This window comes from Rhinoraja longicauda, chromosome 4 (genome assembly GCF_053455715.1).
Source record: "Rhinoraja longicauda isolate Sanriku21f chromosome 4, sRhiLon1.1, whole genome shotgun sequence".
Classification (NCBI taxonomy): Eukaryota; Metazoa; Chordata; class Chondrichthyes; order Rajiformes; family Arhynchobatidae; genus Rhinoraja; species Rhinoraja longicauda.
In genome coordinates, this window is record NC_135956.1 from 87469087 (window position 1) to 87496944 (window position 27858).

At 43.5% G+C, this 27858-nt stretch overlaps 2 protein-coding genes across 7 annotated transcripts in view; both read right to left on the minus strand.

The window, feature by feature from the left end:
• The window catches only part of sugct (succinyl-CoA:glutarate-CoA transferase), a 378390-nt gene extending 370546 nt beyond the window's left edge, over positions 1 to 7844 (minus strand). For all 4 annotated transcript variants that reach the window (XM_078398318.1, XM_078398316.1, XM_078398319.1 and 1 more), the window contains exon 1: positions 7489 to 7844. Coding sequence is in view for 3 of the 4 variants with exons in the window: in XM_078398316.1 (XP_078254442.1) it covers positions 7489 to 7573 (85 nt within the window). In the remaining variant the exon portion in view is untranslated. The remainder of the gene's footprint in view (positions 1 to 7488) is intronic.
• A 9716-nt stretch (positions 7845 to 17560) lies between these two features.
• LOC144592952 (cyclin-dependent kinase 13-like) overlaps positions 17561 to 27858 on the minus strand; it is a 65526-nt gene continuing 55228 nt past the window's right edge. For all 3 annotated transcript variants that reach the window (XM_078398321.1, XM_078398322.1, XM_078398320.1), the window contains 2 exons: positions 24940 to 25407; positions 17561 to 21418 (listed from right to left, as the gene is read on the minus strand). In XM_078398321.1, coding sequence (XP_078254447.1) covers positions 20535 to 21418; positions 24940 to 25407 — 1352 coding nt within the window. In that variant the 3' untranslated portion in view covers positions 17561 to 20534. The remainder of the gene's footprint in view (positions 21419 to 24939; positions 25408 to 27858) is intronic.

A 27858-nucleotide genomic window follows, 5' to 3' on the forward strand; every position in this document is an offset into this window, starting at 1 on the left:
CCATCACACAAACCGACCTCCCTTCTACTGACTCAATTTACACCTCACGCTGTCTCAGCAAGACCAGCAGCATAATCAAGGACGAGTCGCACCCTGGCCACTCCCTCTTCTCCCCTCTCCCATCAGGCAAAAGGTACAGAAGTGTGAAAACGCACACCTCCAGATTCAGGGACAGTTTCTTCCCAGCTGTTATCAGGCAACGGAATCATCCCACAACCAGAGAGCGGTCCTGACCTACTATCTACCTCATTGGAGACCCTCAGACTATCTTTGATCGGACTTTACTGGCTTTCTCTTGCACTAAATGTTATTCCCTTATCATATATCTGTACACTGTGTATGGCTCGATTATAGACAATAGACAATAGGTGCAGGAGGAGGCCATTCGGCCCTTCGAGCCAGCACCGCCATTCAATGTGTTCATGGCTGAACATTCTCAATCAGTACCCCGTTCCTGCCTTCTCCCCATACCCCCTGACTCCGCTATCCTTAAGAGCTCTATCTAGCTCTCTCTTAAAAGTACCATTAGCAAATTTGCAGATGATACTAAGTTGGGGGGTAGTGTGAATTGTGAGGAAGATGCAATAAGGCTGCAGGGTGACTTGGACAGGTTGTGTGAGTGGGCGGATACATGGCAGATGCAGTTTAATGTAGATAAGTGTGAGGTTATTCACTTTGGAAGTAAGAATAGAAAGGCAGATTATTATCTGAATGGTGTCAAGTTAGGAGGAGGGGGAGTTCAACGAGATCTGGGTGTCCTAGTGCATCAGTCAATGAAAGGAAGCATGCAGGTACAGCAGGCAGTGAAGAAAGCCAATGGAATGTTGGCCTTCGTAACAAGAGGAGTTGAGTATAGGAGCAAAGAGGTCCTTCTACAGTTGTACCGGGCCCTGGTGAGACCGCACCTGGAGTACTGTGTGCAGTTTTGGTCTCCAAATTTGAGGAAGGATATTCTTGCTATGGAGGGCGTGCAGCGTAGGTTCACTAGGTTAATTCCCGGAATGGCGGGACTGTCGTATGTTGAAAGGCTGGAGCGATTGGGCTTGTATACACTGGAATTTAGAAGGATGAGGGGGGATCTTATTGAAACATATAAGATAATTAGGGGATTGGACACATTAGAGGCAGATAACATGTTCCCAATGTTAGGGGAGTCCAGAACAAGGGGCCACAGTTTGAGAATAAGGGGTAGGCCATTTAGAACGGAGATGAGGAAGAACTTTTTCAGTCAGAGGGTGGTGAAGGTGTGGAATTCTCTGCCTCAGAAGGCAGTGGAGGCCAGTTCGTTGGATGCTTTCAAGAGAGAGCTGGATAGAGCTCTTGAGGATAGCGGAGTGAGGGGGTATGGGGAGAAGGCAGGAACGGGGTACTGATTGAGTGATCAGCCATGATCGCATTGAATGGCGGTGCTGGCTCGAAGGGCTGAATGGCCTACTCCTGCACCTATTGTCTATTGTCTATTGTCTATTAATTGGCCTCCACTGCCTTCTGAGGCAGAGAATTCCACAGATTCACAACTCTCTGACTGAAAAAGTTTTTCCTCATCACAGTTCTAAATGGCCTACCCCTTATTCTTAAACTGTGGCCCCTTGTTCTGGACTCCCCCATCATTGGGAACGTGTTTCCTGCATCTAACGTGTCCAACCCCTTAATAATCTTATACATTTCGATAAGATCTCCGCTCATCCTTCTAAATTCCAGTGTATACAAGCCTAGTCGCTCCAGTCTTTTCACATATGATAGTCCCGCCATTCCGGGAATTAACCTAGTAAACCTACGCTGCATGCCCTCAATAGCAAGAATATCCTTCCTCAAATCTGGAGGCCAAAACTGCACACAGTACTCCAGGTGCGGTCTCACTAGGGCCCTGTACAACTGCTGAAGGACCTCTTTGCTCCTATACTCAACTCCTCTTGTTATGAAGGCCAACATTCCATTGGCTTTCTTCACTGCCTGCTGTACCTGCATGCTTCCTTTCAGTAACTGATGCACTAGGACACCCAGATCTCGTTGTACGTCCCCTGTTCCTAACTTGACACCATTCAGATAATACTCTGCCTTCCTATTCTTACCACCAAAGTGGATAATCTCACACTTATCCACATTAAACTGCATCTGCCATGCATCCGCCCACTCACACAACCTGTCCAAGTCACCCTGCAACCTTATAGCATCTTCCGCACAGTTCACACTACCACCCAGCTTTGTATCATCTGCAAATTTGCTAATGGTACTTTTAATCCCTTCATTCAAGTCATTATAATCATGTATTGCCTCTCTGCTGGCTGCATAGCACGCAACAAAAGCTTTTCACTGTACCTCGGTACACGTGACAATAAAATAAAATAAACTAGACTAAAGGTATCACAAAATGCTGGAGTAACTCAGGTCAGGCAGCATCTAGGAGAGAGGGAATGGGTGACGTTTTGGGTCGAGACCCCTACTAAACTCAAAGATGTAGTAGAGTGTTTTAAAAACAAATGTGATGAGATGGGGTCAGACAGCATTGAAGATATCGCTCTGTCTTATTGTGCTAATCATTGTAAATGTTCAAGAGCAGCTCTGCTTTTTTTATTCTTGTCAAAAAAGGTTTCATAATAACTGGTCCCGATGGGTGTATTATAAGCATTGGGATATATTTAAATTCTCACTGCCATTTTCCCTCTCATGTAAATTATTGCTCATTGCTAAAGTCAACATCCGTTGATGGCAAGCTCTACTGATTCCACCTAGTTAATTTTTCTTTAGGTTATGTTAGTCATAAATGGCTTTTGGACCCCAAATGTAACCATGTAAAACTCTCCAGTTTCAAAACTTCCTGTCAGCGTTGTTCAGTCACAGTATCCATTTCGGGTCCATTCTTCAGACTGATGCAGTAGATGAGGAGTGAAAAACTTTTTCAGTCAGAGAGTAGTAAATCTGTGGAATTCTCTGCCTCAGAAGGCAGTGGAGGCCAATTCTCTGAATGCATTCAAGAGAGAGCTTGATAGAGCTCTTAAGGATAGCGGAGTCAGGGGGTATGGGGAGAAGGCAGGAACGGGGTACTGATTGAGAATGATCAGCCATGATCACATTGAATGTGGTGGTGTTGGCTCGAAGGGCCGAATGGCCTACTCCTGCACCTATTGTCTAAATGAGGTCTAAATGCAGATGCCGGTTTAAACCGAAGATAGGCACAAAAAGGTGGAGTAACTCAGCAGGACGGACAGCACCTCTGGAGAGAAGGAATGGATGACATTTCAGGTCGTGACCCTTCTTCAGACCCTTCTTCAGACTTCATAGTTTTCTATCTGATCTATTCCTGTTCATGTATTTAAAATCAAAGGTATGACTTAGTCATTTCCAAAGTGAAAATTTTTCCTTGCACACTTGAGGTCACCTCTGGAACTAGGGGTGCCAACTATCTCACTCAGACTTTTGAGTAGTGTGTTTATAAACCTGTTGTGCTGATGCAAGTAAGAATTTCATGATTGCCTTTTGGTACATATATATGACAATAAAACTCTCTTGACTCCTCTGGCAGTTTGTTCCATACACTCACCACCCTCTGTGTGGAAGGGTTGTTCCTCGGGTCCGTATTAAATCTTTCCCCCTCTCAGCAGAAACCTGTCTGGTTTTGGTTCTTGATTCCTCTATTCTGGGCAAAATAATCTGTGCATTCACCCTATCTATTCCCATCTCGTTCCTTCAGTAGCTCCTTCCGTTCCTTCCAAATGCTGCCTGCCCCGTGGAGTTACTCCAGCATTTTGTGTCTATCTTCAGTGTAAACCAGAATAATGTGCAGTTCCTTCCTACACACGCCGTCCATTTTATTGTTGTTCTGATTTGCATTGTTTGCTGCTTTCGTCATTGAATGATTTGAGGTGTTTCACAGCGAAAAAAAGAATCAAATTTCCAATAAGAAGCATTTTAATGTGCCAGCAGCAAAAGAAATGAAAATGAAGATTTTATAAAATTAAAAGTCTCTTTAGAGGTGGAATCCACGTTCACTTTGCAATGCTTCCAGCACCACCCAGTCAAACATTTACAAAAATGTGATTCCACTCCCCAGACTCTGCTTAAGTGTTTTATATAATCCAACAGTTTCCTGTACATCTGGTTTTTGGTCAGGAATAAATATTTTTTGTATTCTTTGATTTCTAGGCAAGAGTGTCAATATTTAACTGGCTCACGAGAGAACAAATTTAAAACATCTTATTTTTCAGAGAATTTTATTTATTCCCATATATTAGAACAGACAACAGTGTCGAAAATGTTGAAAGAAAGAGTTGCATTTGGATAGCACCTTTTATTTCTCAAAATAGAACATCATTGGCACTTTGTGTCGGAAAATAACTGCAGATGCTGGTACAAATCGAAGGTGTCACAAAAAGCTGGAGTAACTCGGCGGGTCAGGCAGCATCTCAGGAGAGAAGGAATGGGTGACGTTTCGGGTCGAGACCCTTCTTCAGACTGATGTCAGGGGAGGGGGCGGGACAAAGACAGGATATAGTAGGATTCCCGCTGCTGTGAGACTGCACAACCAGCACTGCTCCCAGCAGACGAGTCAACAGTAACAGTTAAGGAATACACAGTAAACTGATGACAATTTATCCTTGTCTTTACTTTTATTTATAATGAATGATCTCTTGCTATCCACTTTGCTGCTGTAACACTGTAAATTTCCCCGGTGAGGGACAAATAAAGGAATATATTATATTATTATTATTATGATACAGGAAGACAGTGGGAGAACTTGGAAGGGGGAGGGGATAGAGAGGGAAAGAGGAACTATCTGAAGTTAGAGAAGTCAACGTTCATACCGCTGGGGTGTAAACTGCCCAAGCTTCTTTCCCTCCAGAGAGGGGGCGGGACAAAGAAAGGATGTAGTTGGAGACAGGAAGACAGTGGGAGAACTGGGAAGGGGGAGAGGAAAGAGAGGGACAGAGGAGCTATCTAAAGTTAGAGAAGTCAATGTTCATACCGCTGGAGTATATTGGCACTTTGCTGTGAATAAATAATCATGTTAGTGATATTTTTAATGAAGAAAATTATAAAAGGACTGGACAAGCTAGATGCAGGAAAAATGTTCCCAATGTTGGGGGAGTCCAGAACCAGGGGCCACAGTCTTAGAATAAAGGGGAGGCCATTTAAAACTGAGGTGAGAAGGAACTTTTTCACTCAGATAGTTGTGAATTTGTGGAATTCTCTGCCACAGAGGGCAGTGGAAGCCAAATCACTGGATGAATTTAAGAGAGAGTTAGATAGAGCTCTAGGGGCTAGCGGAATCAAGGGATATGGGGAGAAATTGGGCACAGGTTACTGATTGTGGATGATCAGCCACTATCACAATGAATGGCGGTGCTGGCTCGAAGGACCAAATGGCCTCCTCCTACACCTATTTTCTATGTTTTCTATGTTTTCTAAAGGTGACAGCCAATCTGCTCGCATTGAGCTCTAACAAACAATAATGACCTTGCACATCTGATCTTTTCGGAATCTAGATTGAGGGAGAAATGTGAACCAGAACAAGGGAATATCCACTTTGCTCTTCAGAATTGTGTGTTTATGTCCTTTGTATCCACTTGATAGAGTAAACAGTGGCTCAGATGAGATAAGAAACTGAGATTATCTCTGACCTGTCCAGTCACATCATATTTAAAAAGATCAATTGGCACTATTTCAAAGATAAAGAGAGTTAATCTCGGGTGCATTGACCAATGTTTTATCCTTGTCAACATCCTGGACATTACCACTTTGCTGAATATGGCAGCTTGACTTGTGCAAGTGCACTGCTGTGTTTTCTAAATCAAATCAGTGATTACACTTCAAAAGTACTTAGGATAGACACAAAAAGCTGGGGTAACTCAGCGGGTCAGACAGCTTCTCTGGAGGAAAGGAAAAGGTGACAGTGGAGGCCAAATCAATGGATTAATTTAAGAGAGAGTTAGATAGAGCTTTGGGGGCTAGTGGAATCAAGGGATATGGGGAGAAGTTGGGCACAGGTTAATGATTGTGGATGATCAGCTATGATCACAATGAATGGCGGTGCTGGCTCGAAGGGCCGAATGGTCTCCTCCTGCACCTATTTTTTATGTTTCTATGTGACGTTTCTGGTCAAGACCCTTCTTCAGACCTTTCTTGAAGTACTTCTGCAAGTACTTAATTGACATGTTAAGCGCTTTTGGTTGTACTTTCATTTTACTGCATCTTTTAAAATTAGCCTAAGTGTGACATTTCAGGGATATTGTGACATTGTCACCTCAGCACACAAGGCAGGTACTCCTGCACCTATAGTCTATTGTCTATAAATCCACAAACCTTCAGAAAAAAAAACTGTACTCCGTCTAGTCAGAGGCAAAAATATAAGAAGGTAGACACAAAATGCTGGAGTAACTCAGCGGGACAGGCAGCGTCTCTGGAGAGAAGGAATGGGTGACGTTTCGGGTCGAGACCCTTCTTCAGACTCATCAGTCAGTGATCACTTGCACTTTTGTGGATCCATGCCATAAATAGTAAAATCTGAATAGGTATATAACTGCGTAGGAGGGGAATGGCAGGTGCTGGTTTACACCGAAGATAGGGACAACAATGCTGGAGTAACACAGTGGGACAGGCAGCATCTCAGGAGGAGGAAGAATGGGTGACGTTCTCTGTGACGTCAGAGTGGTGAAGGTGTGGAATTCTCTGCCTCAGAAGGCAGTGGAGGCCAGTTCGTTGGATGCTTTCAAGAGAGAGCTGGATAGAGCTCTTAAGGATAGCGGAGTGAGGGGGTATGGGGAGAAGGCAGGAACGGGGTACTGATTGAGAGTGATCAGCCATGATCGCATTGAATGGCGGTGCTGGCTCGATGGGCTGAATGGCCTACTCCTGCACTTATTGTCTATTGTCTATTGACTAGGGTTGCCAACTATCTCACTCCCAAATACAGGACATTGTGACGTCACCGTCCCGCGCCCCACGTGACCTCACCGAGGACTTTGACCCCCGGGACCGTGACCCCTCAACCCCAGGACCGTGACCCCTCAACCCCGGGACCGTGACCCCTCAACCCCGGGACCGTGACCCCTCAACCCCGGGACCCCTCAACCCCGGGACCGTGACCCCTCAACCCCGGGACCGTGACCCCTCAACCCCGGGACTGTGAGACCCCCGGGACTGTGAGACCCCCAGGACTGTGACCCCCAGGGCTTTGACCCCCAGCACAGTGTGACCCCCGGGACTGTGACCCCTAGGACTTTGACCCCCAGGACTGTGTGCCCCCAGGACTGTGTGCCCCCAGGACTGTGTGACCCCCAGGACTGTGTGACCCCAGGACTGTGTGCCCCCAGGACTGTGTGACCCCCAGGACTGTGTGACCCCAGGACTCTTTGACCCCCAGGACTGTGTGACCCCTAGGACTGTGTGACCCCTAGGACTTTGACCCCCAGGAACTTTGACCCCAGGACAATTTGACCCCCAGGGCACTGATCCCCAGGACAGTGTGACCCCCCCCACCCCCGGGCCTACCTGCGCCCCGCTGTCCGCAGGCCCGACTCCAGCCTGCCGCCGCCCGGCGCCGCAGCAGCGACCTCGCCCCTGACACCAGGCTCATCCCCGCCGCCGCTGCCAACCGTCAACTGCCGCCGCCAACCGTCAACCGTCACCACCAACCGCCACCACCAACCGTCACCACCAACCGTCACCACCTCAGCAGCAGCAGCAGCAGCAGCAGCAAGGTGCAGCGGGACTGGGGAGGAGCGGCACCGTCGGGGGAGGGAGGAAGGGATGGATGGAGAGAGAGAGGGAGAGGGAAGGAGGGAGGGAGAGAGGGAGGGAGAGGTGGGACTGGCAGGGGAAAGGTGCAGAGGGAGGGAGGGAGAGAGAGGAAGGGAGGAGGAGAGGGAGGGAGAGGGGAATGGGAGGGGGAGAGGAATGGGAGGGGGAGGGGGAGAGAGAGAGGGAGGGGGAGAGGAATGGGAGGGGGAGAGAGAGAGGGAGGGGGAGAGGGAGAGGGAGGGGGAGGGGGAGAGGGAGGGGGAGGGGGAGAGGAATGGGAGGGGGAGGGGGAGAGAGAGAGGGAGGGGGAGAGGGAGAGGGAGGGGGAGGGGGAGAGGGAGGGGGAGGGGGAGGGGGAGGGGGAGGGGGAGGGGGAGGGGGAGGGGGAGGGGGAGAGGGAGGGGGAGGGGGAGGGGGAGAGGGAGGGGGAGGGGGAGGGGGAGAGGGAGAGGGAGGGGGAGGGGGAGAGGGAGGGGGAGAGGGAGAGGGAGAGGGAGAGGGGGGAAGATGGAGGAGGAGGGAGAGCGCGGGCCCACTGAAGTGAAAGGTGTAGCGACAAAAACGACCAGTCCGGGCAACGAGGCAGGACCCGCAGAGAGAGCACCAGGTGCGGCAGAAGGACACAGCGCTGGAAGGGGGAGATTTACAGTCAAACCAGTTTAAACACTAGACAATAGACAATAGGTGCAGGAGTAGGCCATTCGGCCCTTCGAGCCAGCACCGCCATTCAATGTGATCATGGCTGATCATTCTCAATCAGTACCCCGTTCCTGCCTTCTCCCCATACCCCCTGACTCCGCTATCCTTAAGAGCTCTATCTAGCTCTCTCTTGAATGCATTCAGAGAATTGGCCTCCACTGCCTTCTGAGGCGGAGAATTCCACAGATTTACAACTCTCTGAACCTTTTTCCTCATCTCCGTTCTAAATGGCCTACCCCTTATTCTTAAACTGTGGCCCCTGGTTCTGGACCTCCCCCAACATCGAGAACGTGTTTCCTGCCTCTAACGTGTCCAATCCCTTAATGATCTTATACGTTTCGATAAGATCTCCTCTCATCCTTCTAAATTCCAGTGTATACAAGCCTAGTCGCTCCAGCCTTTCAACATACGACAGTCCCGCCATTCCGGGAATTAACCTAGTGAACCTACGCTGCACGCCCTCAATAGCAAGAATGTCCTTCCTCAAATTTGGAGACCAAAACTGCACACAGTACTCCAGGTGTGGTCTCACTAGGGCCCTGTACAACTGCAAAAGGACCTCTTTGCTCCTATACTCAACTCCTCGTTATGAAGGCCAACATTCCATTGGCTTTCTTCACTGCCTGCTGTACCTGCATGCTTCCTTTCAGTGACTGATGCACTAGGACACCCAGATCTCGTTGTACGTCCCCTTTTCCTAACTGGACACAATTCAGATAATAATCTGCCTTCCTGTTCTTACCACCAAAGTGGTTAACCTCACATTTACCCACATTAAACTGCATCTGCCATGCATCCGCCCACTCACACAACCTGTCCAAGTCACCCTGCAACCTCATGGCATCTTCCTCACAGTTCATACTGCCACCCAGCTTTGTGTCATCTGCAAATTTGCTAATGTTTGCAGGTTGTGTGAGTGGGCGGATGCATGGCAGATGCAGTTTAATGTGGATAAGTGTGAGGTTATCCACTTTGGTGGTAAGAATAAGAAGGCAGAGTATTATCTGAATGGTGTCAAGTTAGGAACAGGGGACGTACAACGAGATCTGGGTGTCCTAGTGCATCAGTCACTGAAAGGGAGCATGCAGGTACAGCAGGTAGTGAAGAAAGCCAATGGAATGTTGGCCTTCATAACAAGAGGAGTTGAGTATAGGAGCAAAGAGGTCCTTCTGCAGTTGTATAGGGCCCTAGTGAGACCGCACCTGGAGTACTGTGTGCAGTTTTGGTCTCCAAATTTGAGGAAGTATATTCTTGCTATTGAGAGGGTGCAGCATAGGTTTACTAGGTTAATTCCTGGAATGGCAGGACTGTCATATGTTGAAAGACTGGAGCGGCTAGACTTGTATATACTTGAATTTAGAAGGATGAGAGGGGATCTTATCGAAACATATGATTATTAAGGGGTTGGACACGTTAGAGGCAGGAAACATGTTCTCAATGTTGGGGTAGTCCAGAACCAGGGGCCACAGTTTAAGACTAAGGGGTAGGCCATTTAGAACAGAGATGAGGAAAAACTTTTTCAGTCAGAGAGTTGTAAATCTGTGGAATTCACTGCCTCAGAAGGCAGTGGAGGCAAATTCTCTGAATGCATTCAAGAGAGAGCTAGATAGAGCTCTTAAGGATAGCGGAGTCAGGGGGTATGGGGAGAAGGCAGGAACGGGGTACTGATTGAGAATGATCAGCCATGATCACATTGAATGGTGGTGCTGGCTCGAAGGGCCGAATGGCCTCCTCCTGCACCTATTGTCTATTGTTAACTCTGCCTTACCCACCCAAACCAACCCCTCCTCAGGTACCTTCCCCTGCAACCGCAGGAGGTGCAACACCTTTCCTGATACCTCCTCCCTCGACTCTGTCTAGGGACCCCTCCAATCCTTTAAGGTTAGGCAGAGGTTCACTTGCATCTCATCTACTGTATCAGTTGTTCAAGATATGGACACATACATCGTGGAGACCAAACATAGACTGGGTGATCATTTCGCTGAGAACACCTTCGCTCAGTCTGCCTTGACCTACCTGATCTCTCAGTTGCCATACACTTTAATTCCCCTTCCCACACTGACCTTTCTGTCCTCGGTCTCCTCCATTGTCAGAGTGAGGCTAATCACAAAATGGAGGAACAGCATCTCATATTTGGCTGAGCAGCTTACAGCCCAGTGGTTGAATATTGATTTCTAACTTCAAATAACCATGCACTCCCTCTCTCTCCATCCCTCCCCCACCCAAGTCGCACCAGGTTCCCCTTCTCACCCAACAAACAGCTGACAATGGCCTGTTTCCTTTATCATCGTTACTTTTCTGCATATCTTTCATTCATTTGTTCTATATCTCTCTACATCACCGTCTATATCTCTCTCGTTTCACTTTCCCCTGACTAGACTGAAGGGTCTCGACCCAAAACTTCACCCATTCCTTCTCACCAGAGATGCTGCCTGTCCCGCTAAGTTACTCCAGCGTTTTGTGTCTATGTACAATAAATTATCAGATTTCGAGTGAGGAGGATGTTGTAAAGTAAAATTAATATATGCTGAAAAAGGATGGTTTAGTTTAGTTTAGTGATACAGCACGGAAACAGGCCTTTTTGGCCCACCGGGTCCGCGCCGACCAGCGATCCCCGCACACTAACACTATCCTACACCCACTGGGGACAATTTTGACATTTACCAAGCCAATTAACCTACAAACCTGTACGTCTTTGGAGTGTGGAAGGAAACCGAAGATCTCAGAGAAAACCCACGCAGGTCACGAGGAGAACGTACAAACTCCGTACAGACAGCGCCCGTACTCGGGATCGAACCCAGGTCTCCGGCGCTGCAAGCGCTGTAAGGCAGCAACTCTACCGCTGCACCACCGTGACCACCGTGAAGGATGAATGAATGATACTTTATTGTCACATGTGACAAGTCACAGTGATATTCTTTGTTTTGCATACCCAAGGTATGCAAATGGTCCCCACATAAAGGATGCTGTTAGTTACAAAGTATTCCATTTTATCACAAACCATTTTTAGCACAATCCATTTTCAGTCCCCTTAATTCTCGGCGGTTCCCCCCTGATAAACAGGCTCCAAAATTGTCGCTGAACACCTCCGCTCAGTCCTACTAAACCTACCAGATCTGCTGGTTGCCAAATACAATACAATACAATATATCTTTATTGTCATTGTACAGGGGTACGACGAGATTGGGAATGCGCCTCCCATACGATGCAATAATTTAGTTAGTTTAAACAACAGCAACCCAACAAAACAAATTGTAACAGTTTCAAGACAGAATAAAGTGCAAGTAGATCTGTGCCGGATCACTGTGCGATGTGACCATCCGGCTCTGCAGGACCGGTTCATAGCAGCTATGGCCCTGGGGATGAAGCTGTTCCTGAGTCTGGAGGTGCGGGCGTAGAAGGCCTTGTATCGTCTGCCCGATAAATACTAACTCCCATTCCCACAGACCTTTCTGTCCTGGGCCTTCTCCACTGTCCGAGTGAAGCCTAGTGCAAATTGGAAGAACAGCACCGCATATTTCGCTTGGGCAGCTTACACCCCAGCAGTATGAATATTGACCTCTAACATTAATTAACCCTTGCTTTCCCCTCTCCCTCCCCCTCTCATCCGAGTTCTCTGACCAGTCTGACTGCACTCCTGATTAAATGTTATCTTTGTATGTCTCGTTGTCACCTTCCACTAGCTCACAATGATCTATTCTACATTTTCCTTGAGCTTTGTCATCTTTGATGTATCGTTTTCACACCTTACCCTTCCATATCTCTGTGTCTCCCTCTCCCCTGACTCTCAGTCTGAAGAAGGGACTCGACCCGAAATGTCACCCATTCCTTCTATCCAAAGATGCTGCCTGTCCCATTGAGTTACTCCAGCATTTTGTGTTTATCTTCAGTGTAAACCAGCATCTGCAATTCCCTCCTACACAATAATATACCAACATCAACTAACGGAACTTTGCAGTTCTAATAAAATCTATTTACAAAAAATTCGCCTAACTTTTCCTTTGCCGGACAGGCACTGCGGTGCTTATCTTTGCCATATGATTGCAGACTACAATCAACAATGGTTGCCCAATGGATCTCGATAAAGTTTAGATCTGGATTCATCGTTATATTGGAGAATGTTGTATGGAAAAAGTTCATTAGTCTCATTAGTTTGGGACTTTGGTAACCAAACTAGCAGACTTTTGGATTTTACTAGACCAAGTGGACCGGTTGGGCCCAAACCTCTCCTGCAATGGTACAGCACCCTTCCCTCCCTCCATCCATTCACCAGAGGCTTGCTTCCTGCACTTCCTTTAATCTGTTTAGGAAGGAACTGCAGATGTTGGTTTAAACCGAAGATAGACACCAAAGGCAGGAGGAACTCAGCGGGGCAGGCAGCATCTGTGGAGAAAAGGAATGGGTGACGTTTCGGGTCGAGATCCTTCTTCAGTCTGACAAAACGTCACCCACCCCTTCTCTCCAGATATGCTGCCTGTGACGTGATATGCCAGATATGCTCCGTGACTCCAGCAATTTGTGTCTATTTTCCTTTAATCTGATTCTGTTGACCACACTGCCTGAAAAAAAAATCCCAGATCTGTTTCCCACATTCCCTTGAAAATTACCAGGTTCACTGGAATGTTTATTCACAAAATGCTGGAGTAACTCAGCAGGTCAGGCAGCATCTCGGGAGAGAAGGAATGGGTGACGTTTCGGGTCGAATACTGTGAAATATTTATTTTTAAAGTGAATTAAAGTGTGTTGAAGTGTTAATAGATAGCATCCAATAGTCCAGAAGATTTGCACTGAAGAAGGGTCTCTACCCGAAACGTCACCCATTCCTTCTCTCCACAGATGCTGCCTGTGCGGCTGAGTTACTCCAACATTTTGTGTCCATCTTTCGTGTAAAACAGCATTTGCAGTTCCTTCCCATACATCACCAAAGTGCAGTGCATGTTGGAATGGGTAGGAAAATAACTGCAGATGCTGGTTCAAATTGAAGGTAGACGCAGAATGCTGGAGTAACTCAGTGGGTCAGGCAGCATCTCTGGAGAGAAGGAATGGGTGACGTATCGGGTCGAGACCCTTCCTCAGACATCACACTATTGTTATTCCACCTGTAACATTAGGTCTCTGATGCCTCCTAGCGGTTATTGTGCAGATCATCAACGCTTAACATTTTTTTTGGACCAGTAAAATAAATAGATAAATACTAGAGCTTTCATTTATATTGCATCTACTGTAAGCAATCGCAAAACATTTAAGAACCAATAAAGTAATTTTGAATTACTTGTCATTGCTTGATGTAAGAAACACAGTAATCAATTTATGTGAAGCGGTGACTTATAACATTGTACGGAGGAGCTACAGACACAAAAAGATGGCGTAACTCAGTGGTCAGGCAGCATCTCTGGATAAAAGGAATAGGTGACGTTTTGGGTCGAGACCCTTCTTCAGACTGAGTGTCAGCAATAAAGGGGAACGAGAGATATGGACGGTGTGATATCTTGAGCTCAGACACAGAATAACAAGTTAACTCACTGCTGACGGTAACGGAACATGACTGCACAGCTGTACTGTGGTTTATTCAATCATTTACAATCCTCCAACCAAAGGTGGTGCTATTACAGCTCCTTCCACCCTAATAAAAAAAATATTTCCTTGTGGACATTTTGTTTTGAATATAACCAACAGTATGAAATTATTACAATCTTGTCTGAGTTTACTTTTATATAACCTGCATCATGCCTATATGTTACATATACAATGATATGATAGAAAATTGGTTGACAGACAGAAAGCAAAGAGTGGGGATAAATGGGTCCCCTTCAGAATGGCAGGCAGTGACTAGTGGGGTACCGCAAGGCTCGGCGCTGGGACCGCAGCTATTTACAATATACATTAATGACTTGGATGAAGAGATTAAAAGTAACATTAGCAAATTTGCAGATGATACAAAGCTGGGTGGTAGTGTGAGCTTTGAGGAAGATGCTACGAGGTTGCAGGGTGACTTGGACAGGTTGTGTGAGTGGGCGGATGCATGGCAGATGCAGTTTAATGTGGATAAGTGTGAGGTTATCCACTTTGGTGGTAAGAATAAGAAGGCAGATTATTATCTGAATGGTGTCAAGTTAGGAAAAGGGAATGTACACCGAGATCTTTGTGTCCTAGTGCATCAGTCACTGAAAGGAAGCATGCAGGTACAGCAGGCAGTGAAGAAAGCCAATGGAATGTTGGCCTTCATAACAAGAGGAGTTGAGTATAGGAGCAAAGAGGTCCTTCTGCAGTTGTACAGGGCCCTAGTGAGACCGCACCTGGAGTACTGTGTGCAGTTTTGGTCTCCAAATTTGAGGAAGGATATTCTTGCTATTGAGGGCGTGCAGCGTAGGTTTACTAGGTTAATTCCCGGAATGGTGGGACTGTCGTATGTTGAAAGACTGGAGCGGCTAGGTTTGTATACACTGGAATTTAGAAGGATGAGAGGGGGTCTTATCGAAACATAATAATAATAATAATAATAATAATGCATTACATTTATATAGCGCTTTTTATTAAGGGGTTGGACACGTTAGAGGCAGGAAACATTTTCCCAATGTTGGGGGAGTCCAGAACCAGGGGCCACAGTTTAAGAATAAGGGGTAGGCCATTTAGAACGGAGATGAGGAAAAACTTTTTCAGTCAGAGTTGTAAATCTGTGGAATTCACTCCCTCAGAAGGCAGTGGAGGCCAAGTCTCTGAATGCATTCATGAGAGAACTAGATAGAGCTCTTAAGGATAGCGGAGTCCGGGGGTATGGGGAGAAGGCAGGAACGGGGTACTGATTGAGAATGATGAGCCATGATCACATTGAGTGGTGGTGCTGGCTCGAAGGGCCGAATGGCCTCTTCCTGCACCTATTGTCTATAGTCTCTCCAGCCATCTGATGATACCTGTAGGTTTTTACTATTTAGAAAATGTTTTGCAGAAGCAAATGAATGACTACATTTGCTGACGTTGGAATCTATCGGGCATAATTTTGCCCATTTACTCAAAGCCATTTTTTTTTTTAAATGTAAATACTTTCACATACTTTACCTGTAATGTCAGAGTCTCATCGGCAAATTCCCCTCTTATCGTTTATGGCAAATGGTTCCAGTCCCAAAATAAATCCTCTGGGACATTTGTGATGTGGATACTTGCTCATTATTCCTCAGTCAGCCTTTAGACCATTTTGTATCCATTCAACAATCTGTCTTAAATTCCATACACTTCAATTTAAGCCAAAATAATCTAATGTAGGACTTTAATTTTATATGGTCAGCGCACACACCAAGGTCCGATTCTCTTGATTTTCACATGTTCTATTAGTTAAACCAGTGTACATGCCAACTGCATTTAACTAGGTTAACATCCACTTGCCAGCCATCAATTTTTTCAACACATCAATATCATTTTAAGAGGGGAAATAAAAAATATATTTTCGCTACAAATCATCTCTTGCAACCTGCCTGCCACACATTCTTCATCCTGTATGGAACAAGAGGGGTTCAGCAGTGAGAAAGACTGTCCACATGAACCTTTCTATCCTCTCTCCCTCATCCCATAAAAATCAGGAGCAGATACAAGGGCAGTTTATGGAAAATGCTCTCATACACCTGTATATCATCCGGGAAAATACTCTGCAACATCACAATGAATCTCTAGCCTCAAGCACATCTGGTATGAGAGGGTTTCGAGGCAGAGACAGTACCTGGAATAGGAAGCAGCAGTAAACCAGGGGACGATTGAAAGCTGGAGTCAAATCAGTAAGTGTACAGGCCCTGGAGACCTCTGCACAACTGCACATTAACATAATTCATTTTGAAAGTAGCAAAAACATTTAGAAAGCTACAGTTTGTGAGAGATTAGAGAAATAACAGGCAATATACACATTCAACTGAAAACACTCTACATTTATCTCTACATGCCTGTGACATTTGTTTATTTAACTATTTGACCCAGAATATTGCTAACACAGTGTAGACAAAAAAGGCTTGTCTCAGAATTTAGCTGAAGGAATATAATTTGTTAGGGGAATTGAACACAAACGTGGGTGCTTCAATTGTATAAGATGATGGAGAGACTTTATCTGCATTACATACAACATTAGTCTTGTTGAACATCTTGGAACAGTTCAGAGGTTTATAGACTGGTATCCAGAAGGGACTGGCTGGCTTGAGGAAAGAATGGGTAAGTCAGGCTTGCATCTGCTGGATTGGAGAAAGAGGGGAACGGATGAAACACAAGATATTGAGGAGACTTGAATGGATGTGGAGAAAACATTTCATGTAGGAGAAACTGGAACTACAAATTATCCATTTAAGACTAGGCAAGACCTTTTCTCCCAAGATACTTTGCCTTTCAAACTCGTCAAAAGACAGTGGAAGCAGTTTTTCAATATTTTAAGGAAACTAGATAGATTCTTCACAAGGAAGGAGCTGATAGTTGCCATAGTAGCTGCAAGGTGAGGTACAATTAAATCAGCTACAATCTAAACTGTGAGAGGCGGCTCAAATACATCCTGTCGACATACTCCCTCCCAATTGATGTGAACTCATCCAAAATATGGGAATATTTGAGGATTTTCCCCACGTTGGAACACCATGTTCCCAATCTTCATGAACCGAGCATCTCTGGCATTTTCTTTTCACATTTTCTAACATTTACATTTTCCTCTGGAGAATCAAACAAGATACAAAATGAAAATACCCCAACTTCTATTTCTAAGCAGAATATTTCATCTTCGATATGCCAACATTTTCTAGCTTTCTTAAAAGAAATGCATTTGTGCCACTTGAAGAACCACAGTGGATTATTCTTCTTGAACATGAAGGGAACACTGTTCCATAGGTCATTTATCCAATAATTGTTTTAAAAAATGACGATACAAGGAACAGCAGAATGCTGCAATCTTGAGGGAAAAATCAAGTGCTGGAGGAACTCCACGGGTAAGGCAACATTTGTGGATGGAATGAATAGGCAACATTTTGGGTCAGGCAAATGTCTACCTCACTACTGTTTTCTCATTCTCGTTTGTGGCTGCTCTGGAAAGGTTCTAGAGCATAGGGTTGGCAACCAATGATATGATTCTGAAAAGTCCGAAACACATTCTGATGGCCTTTAATTAACCCATGTCAATAAACATTTTTTTTTACAGAAAGGTTTAGAAGCAGGAAACATGGAAAGCAGACAATTTAGAATTCCTTTGCAGTATAGTAAAAATTATTATTTAATTTATATAAATTAAAAGATTTCTTGCAGAAAAACTGTTTCCAAAAACCGAGTTCCAAATATTATTGTCCTCAATCACGGACATTTTCTTACCTCTGCATCTCTTTCTTAAATTTTCAATTGGCCATCTGGTTCCACCGCACTCTTGATAATTCTTCTTCAAAAAATCGCATTTTTCATTGAATCTAAACATTTATTTTGCAACTAAGTTAAAGCAGCATTAATCTGGAGGCTGCATTCAGTTCAAGGTTCTGCATACTGCCATCCATTGAAGAGCAGTATCCTTTCCACATTCATAGCGACCGTAGACAAACATAAGTTTTGCAGAAATTAATCTCCATCTTTATTTACAGATCCATACAAAATTACAATGCCAGAATTTAATCTTTTTTAACAAATTACATGTAACTTTTTGAAAAGGCCATAGTATTCATAAAACATTACAGTATAAATAGCTTTTTCTTTGAATTCTTCAGAAGTGAATATGAAGTAGGCTAACAGAATGATGTCCTGAAAATTTGAAAGGGAAAAAAAACACCCAACTGATTTAGGGTGAAAGGGGAAGCATTTTGCAGCTGGGTTTGCATTAAAATATGAATGTGCCCATTTATCCCCGAGTAGATTATAATTTTGGAATGATTTCTAACCTGTACCTTTCATGCACAACAGCGAAAGTTAAAAATCGACTCAATTTATACAAGTGTAACAATAGGGTTTCTTGTACAGGGCATTTGTTCACAGCAAATATGGATGTCTAGTATGTTTGGGCACCAGAGAACTTGTATTGTATGGTTTTGTTTTTTTTAAACACATTGTGGGCACAGGTAATAGAGCAATACAAAATAAACTTGAAATGTACACTTATATTTCACTCAAAATTCTGACTGCAGTTCTGACCGCAATTAATCATGACGGGATTATTTTGTTATTGGGGAAAAAGCTTGCTTCAATAATTTATGCAGGACTCTGAAAACTTCAACTCACCATATCTTCCAATTCTTTCCACATCAAGGGTAATATCCCCAAAACAGCTATAACAGACTAATTTTATACATCTTTGCCAGATTTGTGTATGGTTGGAAATTTACTACAAATTCGCTGAATATATCACAATGGGCTAAAATGCAAAATAATAAATTTATTATAACATTTCACTGGTCTATGATCAGAAACATGCTTTTTCTTTTTTAGATTGAACTAATGCAAAACATGAAACTGCAAAATCAAATGTGCCTATCAAATACAGCAGTTATTTCATTGCAATGATATTTACTGCTATCTCCTGCACCCAGTAAGCTTGCATAGTAGGACTTGGTGCCAACATGGATTATGGTGAGCAGACTAGTGAATCAAGATGTGGAACACCGTGCCCAACCCATCATGCTCACCAAGAACAGATCACTTCTGCGCATTTTTATACCTCCATGTGAATTAAATGGCAGGAATTCTAACATAAAAACAGAAATTCTTGATAATTCAATAAACCTGGGACCTTCAAACATGCAAAGAGCTTTAGATCTGTTATGTCCAAAAACAAAACAGGAAGTTCAGAGATGAAAACTCCATTCTACATCAAATTTTCAACGGGGCAGGTTCCATCTTTCTGGTGGCAGAACCAAATAAGCCACGACAAGCCCAGAACAGAGTCCCATCAGCTTCATTCGTCACAAGCTGCCTTCTGACCATTTCCGATTATTTACAGCAGACAGTGACACCTCAAAGCAACCAAACACTCGTGGGATCTGATAGCTCAGTAAAAGTGGGTTCATAAAGTTGTATAGAGATCGATTTACAAAACATTCATTTTTCAGGAAATATTAATTGTCATTTGAAATTTTATTTTAAACTACAGCTCACATTGCAATGGGCTTTGATTTTTTTAAAATATATAGTAACTGTCTTGTACTACACATTGTGAGAAACGTCACCAATGTCTGTAGATCTCCACTGACAACCCTCTTTTCCACACCTGGCTGGCAAATCACTTTGTTTTATGCAATGTAAATTACTTTTGTCAACGGGCAAAAAGGAACTGCTCGAATAAACAGAAAGATTCATGTGAAATATTGGGGTAACCAGATGTCTGTTACTTTTTGTATTTGTTTCTACTTAATAAGAATTGTGATTGTAGACTACAAATCAAGGCAACAGTTGTTTGCATGTACTTTACTTGAAGTTTCTGACAAATGTCCTGTTTTAGAAAAAATGGACCACACACTTGCTGTTCTTATTATATAAAAAGGGTAAATCACTAGGTGTTTTTTTAGTTCAGGCAGAATGTGAATTAATCACATTTCCTTCACTAATGCCAAGCTCAAGAACTGACAACTACTTGCTAATTAGATATTTATTCTAAAAGCATACTACTTAAGAGATTAGCAGAGTCTAGTATCTCACAGATAATAGATAGTTGGTCCAAACTCAGAAAAGCACTTCACGTACAGGATTTTTGCCAATCTTTTGACATAGTCTTGCTAAGTTTTTGTAACAAGTACCTCAAATGTCAGCTAGCCTAGAAATACCATTCTGTTCAAAACTGCTATAATACCAATGGGTGTGACCTGTTAAAAGAGAATCATAAAAAGAATCCATTTAAAACAGAAGAACAAAGGATGGGGGGGGGAAATGTTGCAGTTCATGAGAGAAGCCCAGTGTTATCTTCATTACTTCTCTGCAAGTACAAATCAGTTTTGTAATAGAACACACATCAAATTTGTCAAATCTAATAACTTGTATTTGCATTTGCATTCAAATGTACACTTTACATTTTAAAAAAATCCCTGCTACAAACGGCATCAATGCAGAGGACTTCCCAGCTTTTTATCAGTGTATCATTCTCGTACACCATATGAAGTCTAGTCTGCAAATCAATATGGTAAACCTCTGCCTCTTCCTCCTATGGTTGGTGTGCTAATATGCCCACTATAGGCATGAGGATAACCTCCTCCGCGCCCAGGGGAACCCCAGTTCTGTCCATGAAGAGGGCCACTGGCAGCTAGGTTCTCTTGTCTGTTGGCAACATATCCATAATTCTGCAGCTTTTTAGCAAGAGGCACATTTGCACTATTAGTACTTTCAGATATTGCTGCAGGATTGCTCCCACTGCAACCCAACGGGGGCAGAGCAGCGCGGCTGTATTCAAATCTGTGGTCTTTATCTCCTGTAAACTGCATTGCACTGTTGCTGTGATAACCAATCCCTTCTCCGTAACCTGTCACTGAGCTAGAAAAGGCCTCCGAATAACCAGAATGTAGGTGCGCACCACTAGCACGAGATGATGGAGCACTGAATGTAGACGAAACTGATTCCAGAAGTGAGTGACTGGGGGCGTCTGCACTACCCAGGAAGGTGCCCCTTCCTCCAGTGCAGCCATGCCTGCTGCTGTACCCATCGCTATTGAAATTACTAGATGAGTACGATGTCCCAAATCCATCCCCGTAGTCTGCGGCAGTTCTAAGGCTGCCACCTGCTCGATAGTCAACAGCTGCCTGTCCCTGTTCCTTGGCTTCGTGATGGGCTAAAAGCTCTAAAAGGGCTGCCTTCACTCCCGCAGTTGGATCACCCGTGGAGCAAGGGGTGGTGGTGGAATTGTGCTGGTCTTCGGCCTGAAAGTTTCCATCTGACGCAGGCGGTGGCTCTGGGGGCTCTGGAGGTCTCTGGTCTGGGGGCAGGATTCGAGGATGTTCATGTGCAGGTGGTGACTGATCTGAGACACCAAGATCCAAAAGCCCAGTGGAGTGATCAATGAAATCTGAAATTGCAAGAAGTCAGCATTATGACCACATTTTACATTACAATACCATTTAAAAAAAAATCAAATCAAACCACCTTTTTCAGGCGCATGCATTATGAAGAAAAAGTTGTTTCTCAGCGGTGGAACACTCATTCCCTAGTAACTAGTCAGTCTTATCAACACCACAATGAAAAAATGCAAGGGAAGACGAGGCAGCTCACTTAATAAAGTTTCTCCCCACAACTAACAGGAAGTTGCTGAAGATGTCAAAGTATAAAACATCTGGGGTTAGGCATGCCTATCACTTCAATGGATGGAAAGTTGAAACGTATATCAGGTCCGTGGTGTTATGTCACATTTCAAAGAACTGTACACGCCTTATGTGCTGCAACCTTAATTTACCATTGTACACAAACTGAATCAAGTTGAATCAGTCAAATTTAAAATACTGACTTTCATATTTTAACGACAAGCTCAGTGAAAATCCCTGAACACAGGTATCATGATAACATTACATTCTAGTCATTCTATTATCCACATGTGTCTTGCAGCAAAAGGCAGTTTGCAGAAGCACGTTGACTCTTTAATGCAAGATTCCAGTATCCTTGGAACCATTACAAAAAACAAGACACTATTAATCCTTCTCTGAGAAGGCATTCAACAATCAGGTTTTTAGTTGCCCCACTACTTGCCGAGTGATATTTGAGTATTAATCACTTTTTATGCAAGAGCTTCACCATTTGTCCGAATTCTGTACTTCCCAATTTAATAGCGTTTCTGATTCTGCCAAGTTCAGTTTAAGACCATATTTACAAATCTATTTTTCCCTCAGTTTAATAATTTGCGTATGATTGCCATGTATCTCTAAGATTTTAAACCTAGAGCTACTCAATGCGATACATATTATAATTCTCATCTAAACTGTGCGCAAGGCCTTAATGTTGCACATTGGCAAAGTTTTAATGATCTAATGTGAGCAAAACTCTTTACAATTCCACTGCAATATTAACTATTATAAAAGATAACGAGCTGGCTTCCAGCTTCCCCTTTCTGTTTTGTTAATGCTTTATATCAGAATAAGAAGGACAGACTCAATTTAATAACAAGAGACCAATAGTTTAAAAGATGTTAAATGAAACTGCTAAAATTCTTTTTCCTAATAACTAAATCCTATAATTAAGGTAAAATGGTAAAAATTGAGAGACCATTCTGGCAGACCACGTACACAAATCACTGAAGATGCCAAATTAAGACTCTGTAAATTCATTCAGCCTATCTAATTTCCCTCATGATTTCATACACCGCCATGGATGGATACTTGGTCAGTGTGGAGGCAATGGACCTGTTTCCTTTCTTTAAGACACTCCATGATGCTCACTCAGTTCATTTACTTGAATTTTAGAGAGATTAAACATTGTTACAAATAAAAACAAAGCAACCCTTATATATTTTTTACTAAACCTCCTGTTTTATTCTGCCTAATTCTGGGTGCTGGACTCAAGTAAAGCAAAGCAACAAAATGTACACAGGAGGTGAGCCAATATTACACTGAACATGAGGAATATTACTATGTGAAGTAATTAGAGGCTGGCATTCTTCACTCTCAGACAATGTCTTAACTGTTGTTCAGACAACAATTGGTAACATTATTTAAAATTATAAGGATGTTAAGATTGATTTTACTGATAAGCAGATTCATTAAAAATATTAACTTAAACTGAACTTGACAAAAACTAACAAAATAGATGCACAAAGGGGAAAAAAGTTAAATTAGGGAAAAGGACCAAGTGCAATTAACTGGAATGCTCTTTCTAAGAGCTGCCAGAGACAGAATAAAATGAATGGTCACCTCTCCTGTACGATTCATTAACTTCATTGTTCAAGCTCTGAACAAAGTGGCATTTCAGGATGCAAAGCTTTACACTCAACATGATTCAAATTACAAAGTTATGACTGGAATTTCATGAGTCATTGAAACATGTCTTGCTTTCCCTCCAAAGCTGGATAACGATTTGCGTCTCAGCAATAGTCTGTTCCAATGCTCTCTCCAGCCGAAAGTGATATATGCTCTTACACTTCTCAGTCAGTTATCAATAAACCATCAAGATTATGCAGTACAACAGAAACAAATGCAACTGATCAAGCTAACATACTGTATTACAACTGGAGTAACTTAACGGCCATTGTATCTCCAGCAGCTTCTCAGGATGTCATGGATCGGTCTCCATTCAGGTTGGGACTTTTCTTCAGTCTGAAGGGCCTCGACTCGAAACATCACCTATCCATGTTCTGGCAGACATACTGCCTGACACACTAAGTTATTCCAGCACTTTGTCTTTTTTGTAAACTAGCACCTGCAGTTTATTATTTTCATTATATACTGCATTGTTGTACCTATACAGTTGCATGCATTTTTACTGTTCATAGGTCCAAGAGATTCCTCCAAAGCAGCCAACCTTAGAGTGGATTGGCTCTTTTCAAGGTGTACCTCTGCAAAAGTGTTTCATTTTGGGACACAGCATGTTCAAATGACTCAAGGGATCAAGCAACCAATTACGCAAGTGTGAACCATATAAACAGGAACATTTCTCAGTGGTAGATTCTGGAAATGTTTCTAACCAGACAGTAGGAATCATAAGATAGACACAAAACGTTGGAGTAACTCAGCGGGGACAGGTAACATCCCTGGAGAGCAGGAATAGGTGACATTTCAGGTCGAAACCCTTCTTCAGACTCGGTTTAAACCAGCATCTGCAGTTCCTTCCTATACAGTAGGAATCATAATTTGGTCTTGCATGAAAAAGTGTAGGAATTAAACCAAGATTGTTGATACCCGATGCTATGATAGTGTAAGAAAATAACTGCAGATGCTGGTACAAATCGAAGGTATTTATTTCACAAAATGCTGGAGTAACTCAGCAGGTCAGGCAGCATCACAGGAGAGAGGAATGGGTGATGTTTCGGGTCGAGACCCTTCTTCAGACTGATGTCAGGGGGGCGGGACAAAGGAAGGATATAGGTGGAGACAGGAAGATAGAGGGAGAACTGGGAAGGGGGAGGGGAAGAGAGGGACAGAGGAACTATCTAAAGTTGGAGAAGTCAATGTTCATACCGCTGGGCTGCAAGCTGCCCAGGCGAAATATGAGGTGCTGTTCCTCCAATTTCCGGTGGGCCTCACTATGGCACTGGAGGAGGCCCATGACAGAAAGGTCAGACTGGGAGTGGGAGGGGGAGTTGAAGTGCTCAGCCACCGGGAGATCAGGTTGGTTAAGGCAGACTGAGCGAAGGTGTTATGATGCTATGATGCTTAATTGTTAAACATACATTACAAGAATAGCAAAGGGGGAGAAAATATGGAGTGATCCTAGTGTAAAATGTCTAGAGAACTGCCATGCGATTTAAAAAAAATTCTTATGTTATGCTCAGAAGAATTCAAAATACACAATAGACAATAGGTGCAGGAGTAGGCCGTTCGGCCCTTCGAGGCAGCACCGCATAAATAAATTCAGAAAGTGAAAGGTAATTGCATGCCAACATACTGGGAATGGTCGGCTCGGTCGGAGGCTCTGGTGGTTGAGCTGGCACCTCCACATCAGCAGCAATGCCCTCCTGCTCGACGACAACTTCCTTTTCTTTTGGCTGAGGGGTCTTAATCAGCTGAGCCAATAAAACAGCAAGTGCACTCTGAATGGCTGCCTGAGCAGAATCCAGTTCACTTTTGGGTGGTGGCTGTGTGGCAGGTGGTGGTGGCGGTGGTGGTGGTGGTTGAGGTGGGAGAGGTGGCGTTACCAGTGGTGGCTTTTCAACTTCTTGCTGCTGCTGAGCAGCTGCTGCCAAGACTCCAGTTGGAAGGTTCACTGTGCTGAGTTGCTGCTGAGTTTCAGGATTCACTTTAATATTCAGTATTTGCGCAAGATGTGCCAGGCTAAGGTTGTTCTTGGACCTCAGTAGGTTCAGAAGGATGGCCAGGTCATTCTGGCTCAGTGTTGGCCCAGTGCTTTTGCTCCCTGCAGAAAAATATATTTGGTGCAGAGTAAATAAAAGAATAGTGCACAGCCATACTTATTTAAAATTAAAACCGTTTGCAATTTTTCAAATGTGACATGCACATTCACAAATATAGAAAACTGATAAACTATAACAATTATCTATTGCAAATAGTTAAAAGATTATCACTTCTGATTATAATTGTAAGCATATTATATAATTTTATTAACTACTTTGGATAATTAGTGTACATAATGGAAATATTCTTCAAAGAATATAAGATTCAAACTGTTATTCAATTGCTTATATAAAAAATTATGGACCTTAAAGTGCAGCAAATAGAGCAACTCAGTGGTAATTAGGGTTTGGTCAGTGGGCAAATAGGGGCCTTGCACATGAATCATTTCTCTGGTGCCAGTGAAATGGGAAACCACAAAAAGGGCAAAGAAGGGGGGGGGAATGGTTGTGATCCATGTAAAAACTAATGACCAAGGAAGGAAGATGGCAACGGTCCTTCAAGTAAATAATAAAGGGGTTGGAAATTCTCGGATTCCAAGCAATCTGCATAACCTCTACTGTTCACATTCTTGCGAGATTAGATTGTGCGGGCTGAGCTGTTGGTAACATGCCATGACAGGAAGATGAATTTATCACATCTCCACAGAGTTATATGCAGGCTATCTAACGTTGTGGCAGATATAAAGATATATTATTAAATGGCTGCATAGATTTAAATTATTGGGGTGGCACAGGTGGTTTTCTCCTCTTGCCAAATATCTGCTAGTTGGTAGGTTAATGGGCTTGTAGTAATTTGCCTCTTGTACATGTGGAGGACAGAGAATTAGGGGGAGATCTGATGGTAATGCAAAATAGATAAATGGGATTAGTGCAGATAAATGTTTGATGGTCGTTGCAGATAAGGAGGGTCAAAAGGCCCGGATCCATCCTATAAGACTATGAAAGTTAATGGATTATAGAAAACAGCTCATTAAGGAATACATGTGTGTGGGGCAACATAAAGGGATTTACATTAAACTGGAGGATTCAATGTTCAGCACTGTTGAGTTGTAAGCCTCCCAAGCAGGATAAGAGTTTGTTTGTGTGTGACATCACTCTAGCAATAGAGGAGGTCAAGTACAAAGGGTCAGTTTGGGAATGGGAAGAAGTTAAAATGGCTAGTAACTGGGATTTCAGGCCAGCCTTGGCAGACAGAGTGCAAGTAAGTGTTTGGCAAAACAGTTGCCCAGTCTATGCTTGGTCTCGCAGATGTAAAGGGGCCCACATTGGGAGTACTGAATGCAATAATGGACAATACTGGAGGTGCACGTTAAGCTCCATCTCACCTTGAAGGGTTGCTAGGCACAATATATGGAAGTGAGAGTGGAGGTATTAGGGATAGTGTTACATCTCTTGCGATTGCGGGAATATTGCCCGGGGAAGCTTCAGTTTGGCGAGTACTTTTCATTTTATTAAAAGGGCATTGCCAAAGCTTTGGTAAACTGAATTTATAAATTATTGGATGGGATTAAAAAAAAATGGTTTCTAGTAAGATTGTAGGCTCTTGACTGCCATTTCATCCAGGTGAGTAATTGAAGGGTTGAAACGCAATTACATTTTCCAATTCTCCTTAAATATAGGAACGGTGGAAGCATAAGATTAAAGACGTTTTAAAGACCCTTGTTTAAAGAAGCTAAGAATTATAGTCCTGTCAGTTTTCATGTTAATGAATGGGAAATGTTTCCAAACTTGCTCAGAAAATTGTCAGACATTCTAAGTCCCTATCCTGGAGTTCAAGGCACTACTGTTGCAAGCCTCACACCATTAACATCATTGACCAGAAGCTCAACTGAACACACCACACAAATACCATGACTGCAACAGCTTGCTGCCCTGCAGTCAATGACTTACCTCCTTAACACCAAAGCCGTTTCACCATTTAAAAAGGCACATCAGGACTATTTATGGAGCACTTTTTGAATGGGTGTAGCTTCAATTCTCAAGCAACTTAGCACCAATGAGGATAATCAGCCTTCTTGACTGACATGCCAACTAACTAAAATGTCAATTATCATCATGGCTGTGCGTGTGTACCATCGACAAAACACTATAGTTACTCGCGAGGCTATTCTGACAGCAGCTCCAGGATCTGCAACCTCCATCATCAAGCAGAACAGGGACATGGAGGTACCACCGGCTGAAGATTTTCCTTCCAAGTCCCACACCATCCAGATTTTAAAATCTAATCGCTGTTATCATTGCTACATGTACATCCTGGAACTCACTACTCACCAGAAGGGCTGCTACATTTCAAGGTGGCCCATAGTCACCGTGTCAACATCAATGATTAGGTTAGCAATAAATGCTCGGTTAGCAAGTGACACCCTGATCCCCAAAAAAGTGAGTAAATGGAAAAATAGGTCACCTTTATCATTTTTGCAAGCTATAATCTCAAAAAATGAACGGATGTCAAA